The sequence below is a fragment of the Sturnira hondurensis genome, unplaced genomic scaffold (assembly GCF_014824575.4).
Source record: "Sturnira hondurensis isolate 20B ecotype Veracruz unplaced genomic scaffold, ASM1482457v3 Scaffold0009664, whole genome shotgun sequence".
In the NCBI taxonomy this organism is placed as follows: domain Eukaryota; kingdom Metazoa; phylum Chordata; class Mammalia; order Chiroptera; family Phyllostomidae; genus Sturnira; species Sturnira hondurensis.
This window is the reverse complement of record NW_028082295.1, coordinates 1,632,051-1,650,689: the sequence shown is the minus strand read 5'-3', so window position 1 is coordinate 1,650,689 and position 18,639 is coordinate 1,632,051. Positions and strand designations below refer to the sequence as shown.

The 18,639-nt window shown below is 42.9% G+C and overlaps 1 protein-coding gene across 4 annotated transcripts in view; it reads right to left on the bottom strand.

Moving 5' to 3' along the window:
• IL1R2 (interleukin 1 receptor type 2) overlaps positions 1-14,590 on the bottom strand; it is a 38,117-nt gene extending 23,527 nt beyond the window's left edge. The window contains exons 1-2 of one of the 4 annotated variants that reach the window (XM_037057329.1): positions 14,426-14,590; positions 14,001-14,044 (exon numbers count right to left, since the gene is read on the bottom strand). In XM_037057329.1, the coding sequence (XP_036913224.1) occupies positions 14,001-14,017 (17 nt within the window). In that variant the 5' untranslated portion in view covers positions 14,018-14,044; positions 14,426-14,590. Of the gene's footprint in view, positions 1-12,665; positions 12,743-12,810; positions 13,570-14,000; positions 14,045-14,425 lie in introns of those variants that run through there. The other 3 variants (XM_037057331.1, XM_037057330.1, XM_037057332.1) reach the window with 3 other exon arrangements.
• Between the last annotated feature and the right edge of the window lie 4,049 nt (positions 14,591-18,639).

Sequence of the window (18,639 nt, the reverse complement as noted above, 5' to 3'; positions counted from 1 at the left end):
TTGGAAAAATTCTTTAAATGCTAAAGTAAAAGAAAATAAAAAGTATTTTGAACTAAGTCTCTGGAAAATACAGAATGGTAGGAATTTGGCAGTAGAAAAGGAGCTACAGAGAAATATATGACCAGGTTAAAGGCAGCTTTTGTTGTAAACTGTCCTTGCTCAAAGTAGAAAACCCTTAATAGGTTCTCCATAAACTAATTTTGTTCTCTAAAAAATATGGAAGCTAGTTCCTCCACCCACCAACCCCCAGAATTAAAGGAGTTCAAATCAGCACAGTGGGACTCTTTCTGGTTTGTATGGCTGTGTCAGGATAACAGCATCTCAATGTCCTTGACTCTGGTGGGGCCTCAGAAGACAGATGGCTTACTGGAAGCCTGGCAGAATGGAGCATTAGGCTGAATTTCAAGGAGAAAAATTGAACTGGTTAAGATTTGCCACCATCAATGGCTACACACACTCTCTTTATATTTCACTTTCTGCCAACAAGTATCTTATCCCTCTAAAACCATCCCTATCAAAAGTTTTGAACTTGACCAACTTCTTCCCTAAAAATAATTCATTGACTGAGAGCTTCAGGAAAACAACTCATCTTCCCACTCATTTAAATCCTCTGTTCATATACTGCATTCCCATCAAGACTGAGTCATTCAGAGCCCCCAGCAGGCCAGGCCATAAACCAAAGACACTTCCTTATTTTCCTCCTTTTTACAGGCCCACTCATAGGCAAACCCCCGACAAGATCAGGCCACTAGCCTAGGACAGTTGCCATCCTTCTCAAAGTGAATGAAATGGAAGCTCTACCCATTAGGTTCCCAACACCCACAATACAAATCCACCAAGCTTCAAATTCTACCAGCTTGACAATTGTGTAAGAGGGATCACTGCTCTGAACAACTCTAAAGGTCAGAACTCATATGTCTGGCAGAGCAAACCATCCCTATTATAAACATGAAACAATGGAAACAGACTCAGATACATTAAGTAACTTACCCAAGGCCACAGAGCTAATGGAATGACGAAGTCTGATGCAAGCCTAAGCCTGTACAATTCTCTGAATTGATATTCTTTCTCTGCTCTATAGAACCATCAGAACCTGGAACTGGTTGGGGCTCCAGAAACCACTGAGCTTAGCAACTCAGCCAAAGAGCCTTCTCAAACCTAACAGCCTCTGTAGCTGGACAAGCTACTCTTCTTACAATGGACACTTCTGAGTCCTAAAAAAGACTCATGATCAGAAACTTCTCTGTCATATCTAAATACAAATTTGTTTCCCCCTAAGCTCTACTCATTGGACAGATTCCACCCTTGGGGGCAGCTCAGAAGACTACATCTTCCAGTAGTCCTGAGACTCAGGGAGTCTATACAGGGGAGCACTGTGGAAAGTACATGAACTGTAGAGTCTGACAGAGGAGGAAAGGGAGAGTCCTGTCTTCCTTGTTTGCCAGTTGGAGGGTTTGGTGACAGTAGAAAGATTCTGTTGCCTCTGTGAGGCTCAGTCTGCTAATCTGTGAAACAGCTGTGGCCTGACATACATCACTGACATACATCACAGGGGAATTGGATGGCATGTGGTATATAAAGAGGTCAACACAGAGTTGGCAAAGAGAATGCAGTCAACAAGTGGTTGCTCTCAACAGTGTTATTACATAAGCAGTTCCCCAAAACTCAGAGAGGTAAGCAAGTTGCTAAAGAACACACAGCTACCAAAACCTCAGTGAGAAGTCAGAGCTTCCACTGTCTGTATTCCAACTCCTGCTAATAGTCCCTCACATAGCCCAAGAACAGTCTGGTATCATAGTCATTAACTTAGCTAACACCAGTTACTATATTGTAAAGGTGTACAACTTTATCTATGGAATCAATAAGCCTATGTGCACATCCATATTATAGAAGGATGTTTGACATGTAAACTCACAGTCATAAACACACACATATCCAAAGCCTAACATGGAATTCTGATGTTTTCATTCAGACTGACATCATTGTGGAAGTCTTTAAGCACACAGGAGATTAAAGATGGATCCTGCCTTCAATCTGTTAATTAGCTATGTGATCTTGGGAAAGCCATTTACCCAAATCTAGGTCACAGTTTCTAAGTCACTAAATGCAAGGGTTGGGCAGCTGAGAGATATTTCACCTCCAAGGTGTAAAACCTTAGGATTTTAAGTCAGTCTGAATTTGAACTTAGTCTTCAGTCTTGGGCACAGCTTCCATTTCAAAAGCACTGAATCAGGAGGCTTAACCAGATAACCACCAGATTGGGTCCATTCATTTGCTTAAGTCTCTAAGAGAGCAAATGGCAGAGCCAGGACTCAAGTCTTCTGAGTTGTCCTGAGTATTGGAGTTCCAGCTTATAGGGATACTCACTGGGTAATACTGCCTAGTAACTGACACTCTGTGCTGACATGGGACAGGAGGTGTTATGAGTGGATACACACCCTTTAAACCAAATGATGGTTTCAGTCTCTTATAATCTGAGTATGGCAAACACCTCAAATATTTGAATCACCATCAACCAGAAAACCTGCCCATTTAAACTATACCACAGGCCAAAGAAACAACGACAACATGAATCTAAACAGTTGAAAAATAGCCAAAAGAATTATGGCACAAAGGCATATGTATTCTACTCTCAGGAGAAGGTGGAAGCTCTCTTTCAGAACCTCTTTCTCACTTCCAGCCAAAATGGAGGCATAGGTGGAAACACTGTGCCTCCTCCCACAACCAAAATTAAGGACAACAAAGATTTATAAACAAAAACACAACCAGAACAGAGACAAAACTGAACTGTATGAAAGACCGACAACCAGTCAACCAGACCAGTAAGAAGGGTGGAGTCAGTGGATGGCAGAGGGGGATAGCAGCATGAAAAGGAAGTGGCTGCCTGATCCGGGAACACAGGCGGTGCAGGGCTGACCTCAGTCACACCTTCCCAAGCAGATAAACTAGGCAAAAATGGGCATCAAGACAGACCGCGCAACCCAGGGCCCCAGTGTCGGGAAATAAAGCCTAAAAGCACCGACTGAAAAGGTGCCAGGAGAGACTCCCAGCCTCACAGGAGAGTTTGTTGGAGAGACCCACAGGGTTCTAGAACATATACAAGCCCACCCACCTGAGAACCAGCACTAGAAGGGCCCAATTTGCTTGTGGGAAGCAGCAGAGGGGACTGAAATCCAAGAGAAAGTGAACAAGCACCATTGTTCCCTCTCTGACCTCACCCCCACATACACCATCACAACCCAGCAACTGGATTGCCCTGCACTGGTGAACACCTAAGGCTCAGTCCCTCACTATGTAACAGATACAATCTGACCAAAAATGGCTCAAACACAACAAATCAAAGCCCCAGAGCCAATACTTCTAAGTGACCAAGAGATAGTCAACCTATCTGATGCATAGTTCAAAATACTGGTGATCAGGATGCTCACAGAATTGGTTGTTTTGGTCAGAAACCACATGAACAAATGAAGGCTACACTAAGTGAAATGAAGGGAAATGCACAGGGAACGAATAGTGATGGGAAGGAAACTGGGACTCAAATCAATGGAGTGGACCAGAAGGAAGAAAGAAACAACAGAAAAGAATAAAGAAACAAGAATTCAAAAAAATGAGAAGAGGCTTAGGAACCTCCAGGACATCTTTAAACATTCCCACACCTGAATTATAGGGGTACCAGAAGGAGAAGAGGAAGAGCAACAAGTGAAAAGCCATTTGCATGAATAATAAAGAAAAATTTCCCCAATATGGCAAAGGAAATAGACTTCCAGGAAGTCCAGGAAGCTCAGAGAGTCTCAAAGAAGGCGGACTCAAAGAGGAACATACCAAGGCACATCATAATTACATTATTCAAGATTAAAATGAAGGAGAGAATTCTAGAAGCAGCAAGAGATAAGGAGACAGTCACCTACAAAGGAGTTTCCATCAGACTCAGCTGATTTCTCAAAAGAGACCTTACAGGCAAGAAGGGGCTGGAAAGAAGTATTCCAAGTCATGAAATGCAAGGACCTATATCCAAGATTGCTCTATCCAGCAAAGCTTCTATTTAGAATGGAAGGGCAGAGAAAGTGCTTCTCAGATAAGGTCAAGTTCAAGGAGTTCATCCTCACCAAGCCCTTATTATGTGAAATGTTAAAGGGACTTATCTAAGAAAATGAAGATAAAAATATGAACAGTGAAAGGACAACAAACTCACAGTTATTAACAACCACACATAAAACAAAAGCAAACTAAGAGGACAGCTAGATCAGGCGCAGAACCATAGAAATGGAGATCACATGGAGGGTTATTAACAGGGGAGTGGGAGGAGCAGAGAGGGGGAAAAGGTACAGAGAATAAGTAGCGTAGGCAGTAGGGAGACAGTAGACAGGGGGAGGGCAAGAGTAGTGTGAGAAAATGTAGAAGCTAAAGAACTTATGACACATGGACAAGAACTAAAGGGAGAGAATGTGGGTGGGAGGGGGTGTGCAGGGGAGAGGGGAATGAAGGGGGGAGAATGGAACAACTGTAATGGCATAATCAATAAAATATATTTTATTTTAAAAAAAAGAACCTCTTTCTCTGTATTTGTGTGAGCATGGGTAGTTTCTCAGAGTAGCTCATTGTATTTTCTAAAGATGCCACAGCAACATCTCTCATTCCAGGTGGCTTCTATTATATGACTGTGCCACCCTATTATCAAAAGTTGAAATCAGGTCACCTCCCTTGAATGTGGGCCAGATTGTGACTCAAATCTAACAACAGAGTGATCTTGATGAACTCAGAAGATAAGTCAGAAAAAGCCATTCAGCTTCCACCTGGTTTCTTTGGGAGCTTTGCTCTGAGGGAAACCAGCCACCATGTAAAATCTCCTGAGACCACATTGTGAGGGATACCACATGTAGAGGATCAGGTTGACAGTCCCACCTATTCACAGCCTCACAGGAATTCCCTCAAAGGTGCCAGCTACTTAAAGCCACCTTAGACTCTCCAGCTGAGAGCCACTGTTTGAACTCAATCAAACCTCATGAAGCAGAAGAATCACCTAGCTGAACCCTTCTCAAATTCATGACCTAGAGAATATGAATTAGCATAAAATATTTGTTTTAAGCTACTAACTTTTGGGGCAGTTGTTATGCAGCAATAGGTAACCAAAAATGCTTAATCAAAAGCAGATCTGAGGTAGCAAATTAGAAATGGAGAGAGGGCTGGTGTAAGAAAACACACAAAAATAAATGGCAGCTGATTGTCCAATAAAAGGAGAGATAAAAAAACTATTAAGACAGGTGCAAGAACCAATGAGCACAATAATAAGAGGCCTTAAGAGCAGACACAAACAGTTCTCTCCACCTCACTGTGCTCTACTGAGGATATCAGGATATCACAGCACAAAACACTCCTTGTTCATAATGAGTCCCCTGAATCATGAAGAACAGCTTAACTTTTGTTCAGAACCCTCTTTTTCTAGGATGAAACAGTGTATAACATATGCAATAAGGAGAATATTGTAATTACCTTCCAACATATTACCCTTCTTACTATCTTTGATGCTTCTGCCACTCTGACCCCAAGAAAGTACCAGAGCAAGGGCTTCCTTACAAAGGAGAGAAGTGGATATGACATAGGGGACTTTTCTTCCTGGTAGGAAGGGGAAGTAATAGAAAGGCTCTGGGTCTCCAGGATGAAAGGAGAGAAGCCACAAGAGGAAGCAAACAGATTCTACTCCCTCTTCTCGGTTCAAAAACTATGCCAACAGAGAAAAGGTAGAAGAGAGGAGGAAGCTAAAAGCCGAGGCACTTTTGCTTTGCTTTCAAACTACGTCTCTCGGGGAATTCCACTGTAGTAAAATAAGGAGCTATTGCCAAATGGGGACATTAGGGAAGGATAAAAATAATGGCATAGTGTGGCTAGGCAGAGGGATCTAATGTTAGTTCCCTGCTAGCTTCAGCTCTTCATAAATGGAGAAAACATCCAGATGTTCCTCTGTGCTTCCCATGGAGAATGGGAAGTAAACTGAGATCTGGGCTGATATAGGGCTACCATGATGAAGGACAAGATAACCTGGAGTGGAGACTGCAGGATACTCAGTCCATGAGGAGCATTGTGGCCAATGTAGAAGAAACATGTGCTTACTAATTAGTGAATAACCAATTACTTAAGTCCTGAGCTCTCTACCCTCTGCTACTCCAACTTTCCAGGTGCTCCCTGGAGATCTTCATGGTCCAGCAACAGTGGTGCAGCAACTGTTCTGACTAGTTGGTGCTTGCATCCTGCTGGAAGGTGAATATTTTGAGTATCACTTGCACAGGTGGCCAGTCTAAGCTGGAGGACAAATGATGACATGGCCAGGATGCAGAGGACCTGTGGAGCCAGCGAGAGGTACAGTGGGACCATGTCAGCCATAGCATTGGCTCTCACTCAGCTGAAATAGCACTCCATAAGTTTTCCCAGATGTGGAACTCAAAAGTAGTTTCAACAGGACACCCATGACAGCCAGGCCAGGGATATCTCCCTGGAATCCAGCAAAGACACATAGGCCAACAGATGTGGACTAGCCACCATCCCTTTCACACTTTGGAAACACAGCTTCTCCTATGCTTGGATGCTTTCCTGGCTAGAAGAATATGGCAAAGTGAGAAATTCTGAAAGACAGAGAATCTACCTCAAAGAAATCAAACAATTCCAAGAGAGGCAGATTTGAGCCCACCAAGATGGGGATAATATGTGGTGGTAGGTTTAATTCCTTTTTCCTGATGAAAAAGAGTCTCAGGAGATAGACAAATGAGACTCTTATTAGAAGAGTTAGTAAAGGTACATTTTCATGGCATTGATTTGCAATGAGTATATGTTTTGACTATGCTACATACATTTTACAAATATTTCTGTCCAAAGTTGTTACATCATCAAAACAGATGGCATTTTCTTTTTATGCTAGACCACCTTCACTCTCTGGAAGATGTGCACACCTGGAATGGCTTGACCTCTAAGGGTCACAAAAGGCAGCAGCTTTCCTCAGCCCTGTGTCCAACATGGCCATGAGATCAGACAGAGTCAAGCACACACAAAACATCAAAACCCCAGTTGGTTTTTATCTGCGCTATATGGATAAATCTCTTGCTGCAAGAAAACAGTCTTTAGCCTGAAGACAGCCCAGACTTACAGGTTTTTCAGAGACCCCAAAAGTCCCACCAAGAAAACTTTTACTCTACCTTGGAGCTGGGGTCAGTGGTGCATTCATTCACTTGTCCCTCGTGGCTTCTCTCCACTTTCTGATACCAGCCAGTTTGTTCCCTGGTGGTAAGAACAGCTCCCTGACACTGGGCCACTGGAAATCCTGGTGCTCACCTTGCCACTCCAACTGACCTACTGGACGACACTATGTGGTAGAGAGAACCGTGTGCACCAATATCTGGAACCTTTCTATTTTGAGATACAAAAAGGAGTTCATTTCTTGGCTCCCTTAAAGTTAAGCATGGCCAAATAATTCATGATAGGCATGGAAAGTAAGTGGGAAGGATGTGGGTCATTTCCAGGCCTTCCCATTTCTCTTCTGGTGCCCTACCCCACACTCTCTCTTCTGTCACCACGAATCCTGAGCCCTTGTTTGCCAATAGCAATCACAGAGAATGGTCAGGCCATCCTGATAAAAAGGCTGGGGTCTACTATCCATGGATCCACTTCCTCACTCCTGAATATCTGTTTCTTCTTCTGTTGAACAGAAGAAGGTGTTTCTTCTGCTTAACAGAAGAAACCTATTTCCCATCACAGAATTAGTGTCAAAATAATCAGAATCAAATGAATGGTCTGTAAACTGTCTTTTGTAAATACTCTCAAAAGGCTATGATGAGCCATCACAATCTGACACAGCTGGCCAGTGACAATATATAGTACAAGCAAAATAAACTGGTGTTGTATTAAGTTACTGAGATGTCTAAGGTTATCACTGCAGTATAACTGGGACTGGCATGCACAGCATCAAAGAAAAGAATTGGGATATCATGTTCATTTTCTATTGCTATGTAGCAAATTGCCACAAAGTCAGTGATTTATTTTAAAAGAACCTTTTTTTTTTTTGCTCACATTACTGTGGGTCAGGTGTCTGGTCTCAGCTTGGTTGGAGTTTCTGCTCAAGGACTCACGGACTGATATCAAAGGTCATGGTCCTGTTCCAAGTGCAAGTGTGTTGGTAGAATTAAGTTTTGTCATTCTATACACAAATGGGATCTCATCAAAATTAAAAGCTTCTGCATGGCTAAGGAAAACAGTATCAAGATACAAAGAGAAACAACTGTTTGGGAAAACATATTTGCCAATGATACCTCAGACAAAGGTTTAATCTCCAAAATATACAAAGAACTCACTCGACTCCACTCAAAGAAGACAAGCAACCCAATTAAAAAATGGGCAGAGGACTTGAACAGACATTTCTCCAAGGAGGACATACAGAGGATCCAGAGACACATGAAAAGATGCTCGATATCACTAGCTATCAGAGAGATGCAAATTAAAACCACAATGAGATACCACTTTACACCAGTCAGAATGGCTATCATAAACAAATAAACAAACAACAAGTGCTGGAGAGGTTGTGGGGAAAAGGGGACCCTGGTCCACTGTTGGTGGGATTGCAGACTGGTACAACCACTATGGAAAGCAGTATGGAATTTTCTAAGAAAACTAAAAATGGACGTGCCTTTTGACCCAGCAATTCCACTGCTAGGAGTATATCCTAAGAACCCTGAAACACCAATCCAAAAGAACCTATGCACCCCGATGCTCATAGCAGCACAATTTACAATAGCCAAGAGTTGGAAGCAACCTAAATGCCCATCAGTGGATGACTGGATCAAAAAACTATGGTACATTTACACAATGGAATTCTATGCTGCAGAAAGGAAGAAGGAGCTCCTACCCTTTGCAACATCATGGGTGGAGCTGGAAAGCATTATGCTGAGCGAAATAAGCCAGGCAGTGAAAGACAAATACCATATGATATCACCTTTAACAGGAATGTAAACAACAAAACAAACAAGCAAGCAAAATGTAACCAAAGACACTGAAATACAGAACATGCTGACAGGGACCAGAGGGTAGAGGGGAGGGAAGCACAGAGTAAAAGGGGATGGACTCACATGAATAAGTATGAAGGACACATGGACAATAACTAAGACGGGGGGCGGAGATGGGAGGGGGTTGGGGAGCACTGGGGGGGGCGGTGCAGGGCTGGGAATACAAGAAAGAAAACTGTACTTGAACAAAAGTTAAATAAAGATAAAAACAACAACAAAAAAAAGTTTTGTCATTCTACAACTGAGGTCTCCACTTTCTTGCTGGCTGCCAGCAAAGACCACTCTCAGCAACTAGAGGCCACCCACCATTCCCTGTCCCATGGCCCTCTACACAACATGACAGTTTGTTTTTTCTAGGTCAATAAAAGACTCCAGATGCGATTTCACATTTCTTTGACCTCTCGATTCTGATGTCTAGACCTTCCTTTAAAAAGCCCACTGATTGTTTCAGAAGACCATTGTTCCAGGATGGTCTTCCTTTGGATTAACTTCAAGTCAACCAATTAAGGACCTAAATGACATCTGCAAAATTCCTTCACCTTTGCCCTATAAGAGAAATGAATCATGGGAATGACATTCCATCATATTCATATAACTCATCCCCATTCAAGGGGACGGGGCTTAGACAAAGCCATGAGTCAGTGGGGATCACCTTAGAATTCTGCCTACCTCAGACAGTTAAGAAAAGGTTCTTAATATTAGCACTAGGTGAATATTAGCACTAGGAAATTTAGGATCCATCCAAAACCTTGCACTAACTTCTTTCTTGCTCCCAAACAAAAAAACCTCACCACAAATATTCTGAAACTTTGCTACTCAAAGTGTGGTTCACAGATCAGCAGCAAGGACATCACCTAGGAGAAATGCAAAGTCTCAGGTTCCACCTCAGACTACGAAGTCAGAATTATCTGCATAGTAACAAGATTCCCAGGGGATCTGAGATGTACTGGTCATTAGTATTGGATAATTCTTAAACAAAGTAGGCACATGAAGTGAGAGCCAATGTTCAATGCTTGTGCTCTGCTCACCCCAGCCCTCTCAGAATGGTTTCTGAAATTCTGTTGTCAGAACCTCATAATCTAATGATGACAATTATGATGATACTGTTAATGCTTACTGAACATCCATCAGGAAGTAGGAAAAATTTGAAAATGTATTATTGTTTTAATTTTTCAAATATATATGAATTACATACTATTGCTTTCATTTTAGAGATTAAGGCATTGAGGATTACAAAAGCTAACTATCTCCTCTGAGGAAACACATATAGAAGTGGTGAGGCCAGGATTTGATACTCATTCCTTCAATTTAGGGTTACAAACTCATATTGGCACAAGTTGTCAAAGCTAACAAACTGGGGCTCACAGACCAATTCAATTTATTTATACACACACACACACACACACACACACACACACACACATCATTCAGCCAAAGTGTTGGTGTTATTTTTCATTGCCTGGTTTTTCCAAGGGACAAGCATAGTCCAGTTGGCCACAGGCCCTGTCACTGACAGCCTCACAGATTTGACTTATTCAGATCCTGAATACACTCAGGTTTGCAATCCCCAGTTAAGTCCAAGTATTCTTAAATTTCCTCTTGACATTTCATGAAAAATCTGGATGGTATGAATACTCCCTACAGATTCTTAAAAATAACAAAGAACCCTGCTCTCTAATCCATCCCTTTCGTCTAGTGAATGAAACTAGCATCCAGAAATATGAAGTTATATTCCTAAGTCAAATAGCAAGTCGTATCCAGGTTTTAAACTGGGCTATTTGCCTTAAAATCAAGTGTCACAATCATTTGCCTCCCATGTTTAGGAAATGATTTATACTTAATACGAAACAGAGGATGAAGTTTAATACAGTTTCTCATATTTCTCCCTTAATTACACTACTGGTGAGTCAAATGCCTAGTTATTCAATGAGAATCATCACATCAATGACAGATTCAGAACACAGGTTTTGAGAAAATAAGTCTATGATTGATTACTTTATAAAGGGTGGGGCAAGGAGGAAGTTAAGAGATGGAACAGGGTTGTGGACTCAGCCTCGATTATACATCAGACTTGCCTGGGAAGCTTCAAAAGCAACTGATCCTTGGGCTTCAACCCCCAAGTTCCTGATGTGATTGGTCCTGTTACAGGGAGCACGCCCCTGGAAGTGGGGAAAAGATTTGAGCTGTACATGCGTGACTACAGACTCTACCCACTTAGGAGACTGCTAACTAGGGCAGCTGGAAGGGGGGCAAAGGCATGCAAGCTAATACTGGCCCTCATTAGTTAGAAGGCTGGACACTCCCACCGGCCTTTGGTGTGCATAGGATTCTGGGAGAGGACTTTTGAAATAAACATGTCAAGAAGTAGACAGTTGGTTCTTTCCTCTCTCCTAGTTGGGGGCAGGGTGGCTTCAACAGTTACCAGCAGGCCTGCCAGCAGTGGCCAGTGCAGGCCTGTGCACAGAGACCTTGGGGCACAGACTCTGAAAGGTGCCTGGAGCTGGACAGTGACTGGAGACCAGCTAAACCACCTATAGATATTTCTGGGTGGAAGAAGAGGTTCCTGGTGCAGCCCTAAACTGAGCTGGCAGAGGGTGTTAGGGTGAATTTTCTTTGGGTGTCTGAGAGGGAATGAGCTTTGAGGCAGGAACTTGCCATTATTCCCATAGAACTTGGTGATAATCTTCAGCACTAAGAATAGATTTTTGTTCTTGTATTATTTTCAGTTCTTGAACCTATGTAGTAGTTGTAATGACAAATAGTTAAATAGCTATTTTTGATGTCATATTCTTCGTATTTTCCCTTACCTTTGTTACCCAGATATTTTAGACAGAAACATGCCATTAGATAAAAGAGTCCTTTCTTTTCCACCGAACTCCGTGTTTGAAGATTTGCCTGGTAGGTGGCGAATGGTAGAATCCCCACCCCTGACTGGTTAGTTGTGGTAACAGTCCCGGGTATAGGGAATTTTTAAAGCTCCTCAGGTGATTCTAATGTTGAGTCAGGACTGAGAACCACTGGAGCAGGGACTCTGAGGTGCTATAGAATAAAAAAAATCATCACTATTTTTCTTGTGGCCACACTGGGTTTGGCCCATCGGCTGGCCACAGAAACTTCCATACTCATTTTACATTTTTACTGCCCTCTCTTTCTTTAAAGCAACACTCCTTTGTGGGCAGAGAACAAAACTGATAGGAGACTAAGGCCAAGTGTCAGACACTGATGGACTCATTTGTTCCTGTTGTGCTTGCTTCTCCATCTGTTAAACAGAATAATCTGATTTAACATCTCCCTACTCCTAGCATTCATGTCAAATACAGTAGAAGGTCTCTGCGAATTCTTTTTAAAAATGGCCTCCAAGGCTCCTGTTCTGAAATAACTTGTAGTTTGCCACTAGACATGAAACCTCCTCATCTTACCTACTAAGGAAGAGGTTCTCAAAGTGTGGTTCCCAGACTTTAATAAGTTCAACACCACCTTGGAACTTATTAAAAATACAAATCCTTGCCATGCACATACACACATACCCCGCTACTGAATCAGAAATTCTGACAGGGCCCAGAACTGTGTTCAAACAAGCCCTTAGGTGATGTTGTAAGTTCAGGTTTGAGAACTACTGACCAAAGGCCCTGCCATGATCAAGTGTCCCCAGATGTCCCATCAAAAGAGCAGGTCATGATCAAGTGCCCCTATAGAGAGAGCAAGTGATGATAACATTAAAAAATGCAAATCTATTCAGTTGCTTTGTCACAAGAGGCCAACTCACCTCTTCTGGGGGAGGAGCGGGGAGGAGTCTATGAAACTTCTGGATCACCCAGCTGTTTGTTGTCAAACAACTGGACTTTGGAGATTGGAGTAGGAGCAGGGATGTTGAAGGGAAGGCCTGCTGTCAGGGTATGAAAGAAGCTCCCAGGCCAACTGAGAAAAAATGGGCAGAGACTTCCTTCTTACCGTTTGGGATAATCAAAGAGGCTAAAAAATGAAAAATACAAATTAAAATGGATAAGACTGTGATGAGATTTGAAGGAAGAGGCGTTCTTTTATACTATACTGGGAAGTGAAATCATGCAGCCTGTATTGGTGGAAAGGGATACACTGTTCTCTTTGGAAGGTAGAGTTCAGAGACATAGGCCAGGGAGAGAGTGCGCTTGGTGGGGGGTGGGATGGACTGCAGAGAGGAGGTCAGCAGCATAGCACCACAGACATGAGCTGCTGGGACAGACTGGGAAGTTCAAGCCCTGCAATTGCCTCAGCTTACAGAAGAGGAAATTCAGAGATGATTGGTAGAGCTGGGACTTGGAGGTACGAGACTCCTGATGGGGCTAGGGTTCTAAGAAGATGAAAAACTTCCAAAGGGGTGTGGGATTCAAGAGGAAGGATGTCTAATAGTGAGAGCAGGCACTTAGGCAGCACCCACCTTGTGCCAAGTACAATTCTAAGCACTTTTTTGGATTCAGATTCATGTACTTTTCCCACCACCCTGGTGGTCCTCCCCCTCATTAAGATCACAGTGAATGGATGGAGAAACTGAGGCCCTGAGAAGGTAAAATAAATTGTGTAATTTGTTTCATTATAATTGAAATACAAATATATTTTTTTAAAGAATCATGCCCAGTTTATTGTTATTTCATGAGAATATGCAAGGTAAACATACCTCTTCCTGGCCGGTGATTACTGGTAAGCTGCTGGCCCCTGGGTGAACAACATGTACTCAAATGGCACTTCATAGTCATTAGACTACAGAATATTCTAAAGACAGTTACATTATGAACACATACATGACCTCACACAGGTAGTAAGAGGCAAAGTCACAACTTGAACCCAGACTCTTTAGCCCCAGGGCTCACACTTTTCCACCAGACTACTTGTGACTCTTCTGAGACAAGCATGAGTGCTGGTACCCAGCCGGCCCCAGGAGCCAGTGTTAGAAAACCAGTGTCAGAAAATTATATTTACTTTGAAAAAGAAAACATGCCCCACTAGAAAATCCCATGATCCTCCTAAAGAAGAAAATATGAGTTCAGTGTAAGTCTCACAAGCACAACTTCCCAAGGGGTAAGGACCTGTACACAACAATTTGTTTCCTCTCATGGAATTCCACAGCACTTTTGCCTGTAATTTTGACTCACTGAATGTCCTCAGAAACCATCTGATCTAGTCCCTTTGATGACAGAGAATCTGAAGACCTAAAAAGCCAAGGTTGTTTTCATATGGGTGAAGAAGGTCACAGAGATGAGGATGGTCACCCAGAGGAGACACCTGAAATCCAGAGACATCAGGAGAACTGCATGAGGCTCCATCCAGAAATGGAGCTCTGGAATGCTTCTCGCTGGTCTCTCTATCTCCCCTCACCCTCCTTTCCTCTTTCAGAAGCCTCTTACCTGCAGCTCTGCATTTCTCACCTCGTTGCTTCCTGCCTAGGGAAGGCTGTCAGGCCTGACTTTTACCTCAGTGGAAGCTCAGGGTAGGGATATATATTCTCATCCTCCAGGGATTTCCTAATCAGGCTGTGTCACTCTGTGACTGGGTGCCGGTGGACACACCTTTTCCCTCTTGACAAGGGAGCACCCCAGGCTATATAGAGCTGGACGCAAGATCACTCAGATGGGGAAGTGACTGAGGAAACTCTGCGTGAGTTCCCTTTTTTGTGTGTGTTTGTTTGTTGGTGACACTAAGACTTATGTACTTCTCATTTGAGCTGAGAGGTGGTTTTAAAGTGGTGTGTACTTTGACCAACTGAGGCCCTATTAGAGAGAAAGGGACTTTTAGTCTTTAATCGAGTGGGATGGGATTGAAGGAAGGTTAAACTTCGAATACCCCCAAAATGAAGTTAGTGGAGCAAGGAGTAAAAGTTACACTGTATCTATGTTTGTTTTTTCCAAAGACAGAGGGAATATTTATATTTGTTCCATAATTATATCATGGTAAGATTAAAGAGTGAGCTATAAATTTAGGGTCAAGCCAAGTAAGTTTCAAAGGTATAAATTCACCCCATCAGGAAAATCTCACCAGATATCATCATCCCAGGATAGAGAGCACAAAAATAATTGAGCTTTCTCTACACTCTCTATGGTCACAGACATCAAGCATCCCAATCCTAGCTGACCTGCCTTGGTTGGGATTCTATTCCCAACTAAATAGCACAAGGGCAGCCCACAGCTTAAGATAACCAAAGAGAGGAAGTGAAATCATGTAATCTGCATTTGGCCATGCTGAAGTATAACTGCTAGTCTTGTGATCCATAAAGAGGAATTTATATAACCTCATGTCTTGCTATAGGAAAACTCCATCACAGAGTCACAAGAATTGTTTAACAAGGCCTTTCAAGAACTCACACCTCAGACCCAATAGTCAGCCGAAAGTCCCCAGTCTGCGGTCACACTCAGGGAATTATGGCTGCCTTTTCTACATCCCTTCATTTCCATCCATAGCCTACACTGTCCTGATCTCACTATCTCATCTACATTTGGCTCCATTTCTCCACCAACTGATGGGAAATAGACCAGGCACAGAATGTCCCAAAGTATTTCAAAATCCCTTGAGGTTTTAGGTGAAAGTCACTCAGGATGTTTATTGCAAGGATTGAAGTAGTGAGTCTTCACTTTTTAGACCCAGAAAGCCTTTCCAGAGTCTATTCTGGTTCAAAAATCAGCAGTATCCTCTGAAAACCCTTTTGGCAAGATTCCAATCCTTTTCCTTCCTGTGATGTGGAGGCCAAAGGATTGGAGAATGTGAGAAGGGCAGGAGAGGAGGAGAGCATGTGCTGGCCTCTCTGTCATGTACTGTAATGGGGACTATTTGTCCCTGCTTTTTTTGAGACAGCCTCTGTTATATTATCCCCATAAATTCACTAATTTTTAATAGATCAGAGTCCTTAAATTTAATTCAAGAAAATACAGTGTGGAGGAGACACCGTTCCATGACAGGACAGCTGTCTGACCTGTGAGATGGCTCTGGACCAGAACAAAGGTTGCTTGCTGCAAACCTCCCTAAGAGACTGTCTAATCATAACTGATATTCATTCTGACTTAGATCAACGCATGCCCCACTTCCCACTACATGCTTGCTCCTGGTTGTCTAGGCCGGTCAAGAATGTAATTTCTCGTACCCGGCGGCATTCACATCCTAGTACCCATCACTTTGCCCTTTCTGTCCTAGATAACTCTTTGGCACCTGCCAAGCTGCATAGGGATCCATTTCTTCTTGAAACCACCCAAGATGCACTCCATAGATTAAGTCGCTATTGGTACACTCAATTAATTACTAGCAGGAGTGGCCAACCTCTTTTCCTCAGTTTTTCCCTGCTCTCCCCTTAGAAGGTGGATTTTCAGTCCCAGGACCTTTCTCTGGGTCTGCATGCAGTAACATGGTCATTAAATTCATAAGGCCAATTTGGCAGTCAGATCCCATAAAACTGAAAATTTTAAGGCCTGCTATACTCATCTAGACAATAACAGAAAAAAGTCTGTGTCCTAGAGGCAGAAGACAAAATGTTCCCCTACAGAAATAATATAAAAATTAACAAAGTCAAAATGGAAATACTGACTGCAGTGGCTTCAGTTTCCTCAACTGTAAAAAGAGAAGGCTGAGGTGAATGAGATCTCTATTAGATCCTAGAGCTGCTGTAACCAATTACCACATATTGTGGCTTCAAACACCACCAATTAATTCTCTTCCAGTTCTAGGGGTCAGAGGTCTGACACAAGTCTCAGTGGGCTAAAATCAAGGTGTTAATCATGCTCATTCCTTGTGAGGCTCCAGGAGGAAATTGTTTTCTTTCCCCTTCTAGCTTCTAGAAGTTGTCATCATCCCTGGGCTATCCCCAGCACATCACTTTTTATCCCTCTCTTCCATCATCATGTGGTCTTCTTTTCCCTGACACTCTTATGAGGACCCTCATGATTATACCCGACATCCTTAATTTAACCATATCTGTAAAATCCCTTTTGCCATATAGAGTAACACAATCATCGGTGCCAGAGATTATGATGCGGCCATGTTTAAGAGACCAGTATTCAGCCCCTCACAAGCTCCACCATTCCTTCCAGTTCTCACAGTTTGTGCTTTGTGATCATAAATGGAAGCATAGAAAATGGTGCTATATAACTATGGATTGAAACACAATTCCCTTCACACCTAAGGGCTAAGGCTGTCTAGAATATATAGAAAGAGTATGCATAGAACTTCTGAGAGCCACAGGAGAGATTTTGTTTTGCGAGTTAATTCAGACAAACTCCAATGTCTTTTATGAAAAGGCTTTTTCTTTCCAGCTTTTCCTTTTGCTTCCTTCTTTTCACCCTGGTTTTCAGTGAGAGACACTGGGAAGGGGTGAAAATTCCAGGGCAACCATGATACTAACAACCCTAGTCACTCTCTCCCTCCAAACTCCTGAGGACCTAGAGTGAGGAAGGGTGGAGAGCTGGAAGCTGGTCCCATTTTACGCTTACTTCCCCTCCCCAGGGCACCTGGACTGGATCCAGGACTGAATGCCCCAGAGCTCTTTGGGTCCCCGCTTCTCTAACTACACGCAAGCCTTCCCTCCACCTGGGTCTCAAGAGGCACAGGCAGGCCCCACCTAATCTTATTTAAGGACCACTGTCCTTAAGTAAGACGTTCATGAATGCTCCCTGAGGGGTCCTGCTTCTCTCAGCCTTGTCCTATTACCTCCTGGGTCTGGGATCTGCCAGTGCTGGGGACCTGGTTTAGGGTGAGAAAAACCCTAGACGCCAAACTCCACAGGCAATGACAGGCTTTCACTCTGTGATCTGTGGGAGAATTGAAAAAAAAATTCCTGTTACTTCCTGTTCAGGGAATTGGAAAAGGGAAATATTTCTCCTGATAGAGCTGTGATCTCTCTCATATTATTCATTCTATTATTCTGCTGTGTAGCTCCAACTCACATGTCCACCCATCAAAGGCAGGCAGAAGGACTTGCTTACCAACAGTTCCAGCCTCTTTCCAATCTGATCCAAACTGAAAGAGAATAGACTACATCATGATGACTTCATGCACACAATCAAGTCCATCTAAGGGACAATGTCTTTACCATACATCAGAGTTGAGAGCTGCTGCCACCTATGATGGCTGACGCCGTGCGTCTCTCCCCGTGCCAACACAGAGCTCCAGATGGACACATGGAGCTGAGATCTGCAGGGTTTGTCTTTACAGGAGGCCACCACCCACCAGCTATTCTTGTCAGGATTCTACTGGAATCTCCTGGCTCCTGTTAGAAATAAAAAACATAAGTAGCTGAATTCTTAAATTAAATTTAGACTCATAGGAATGGTGGTTTGGAAAAAATAAAAAAGGTGGTCTCTAACCCAGGATCTGTGTGTGTGTGTGTGTGTGTGTGTGTGCTGGGTTTTGGAGGTTTTTTCTTAATGAAGTGCTACACTGCTACACTTTACGTGCACTCCCCCAGAGCCATGCCAGTCTCTCAGTGCTACTTACACAGCAATTACTATTTCCAGCTAGCACTTGGCAGGGCTTCAGCAGGTAAGGAGAGAGACCCCAGCCACCACAAAAAAACGGGAAAAAATTCAAAGCACACTCTCAGGACATTAAAGATCTATGTCAAAATGGAGTAACAGGCATC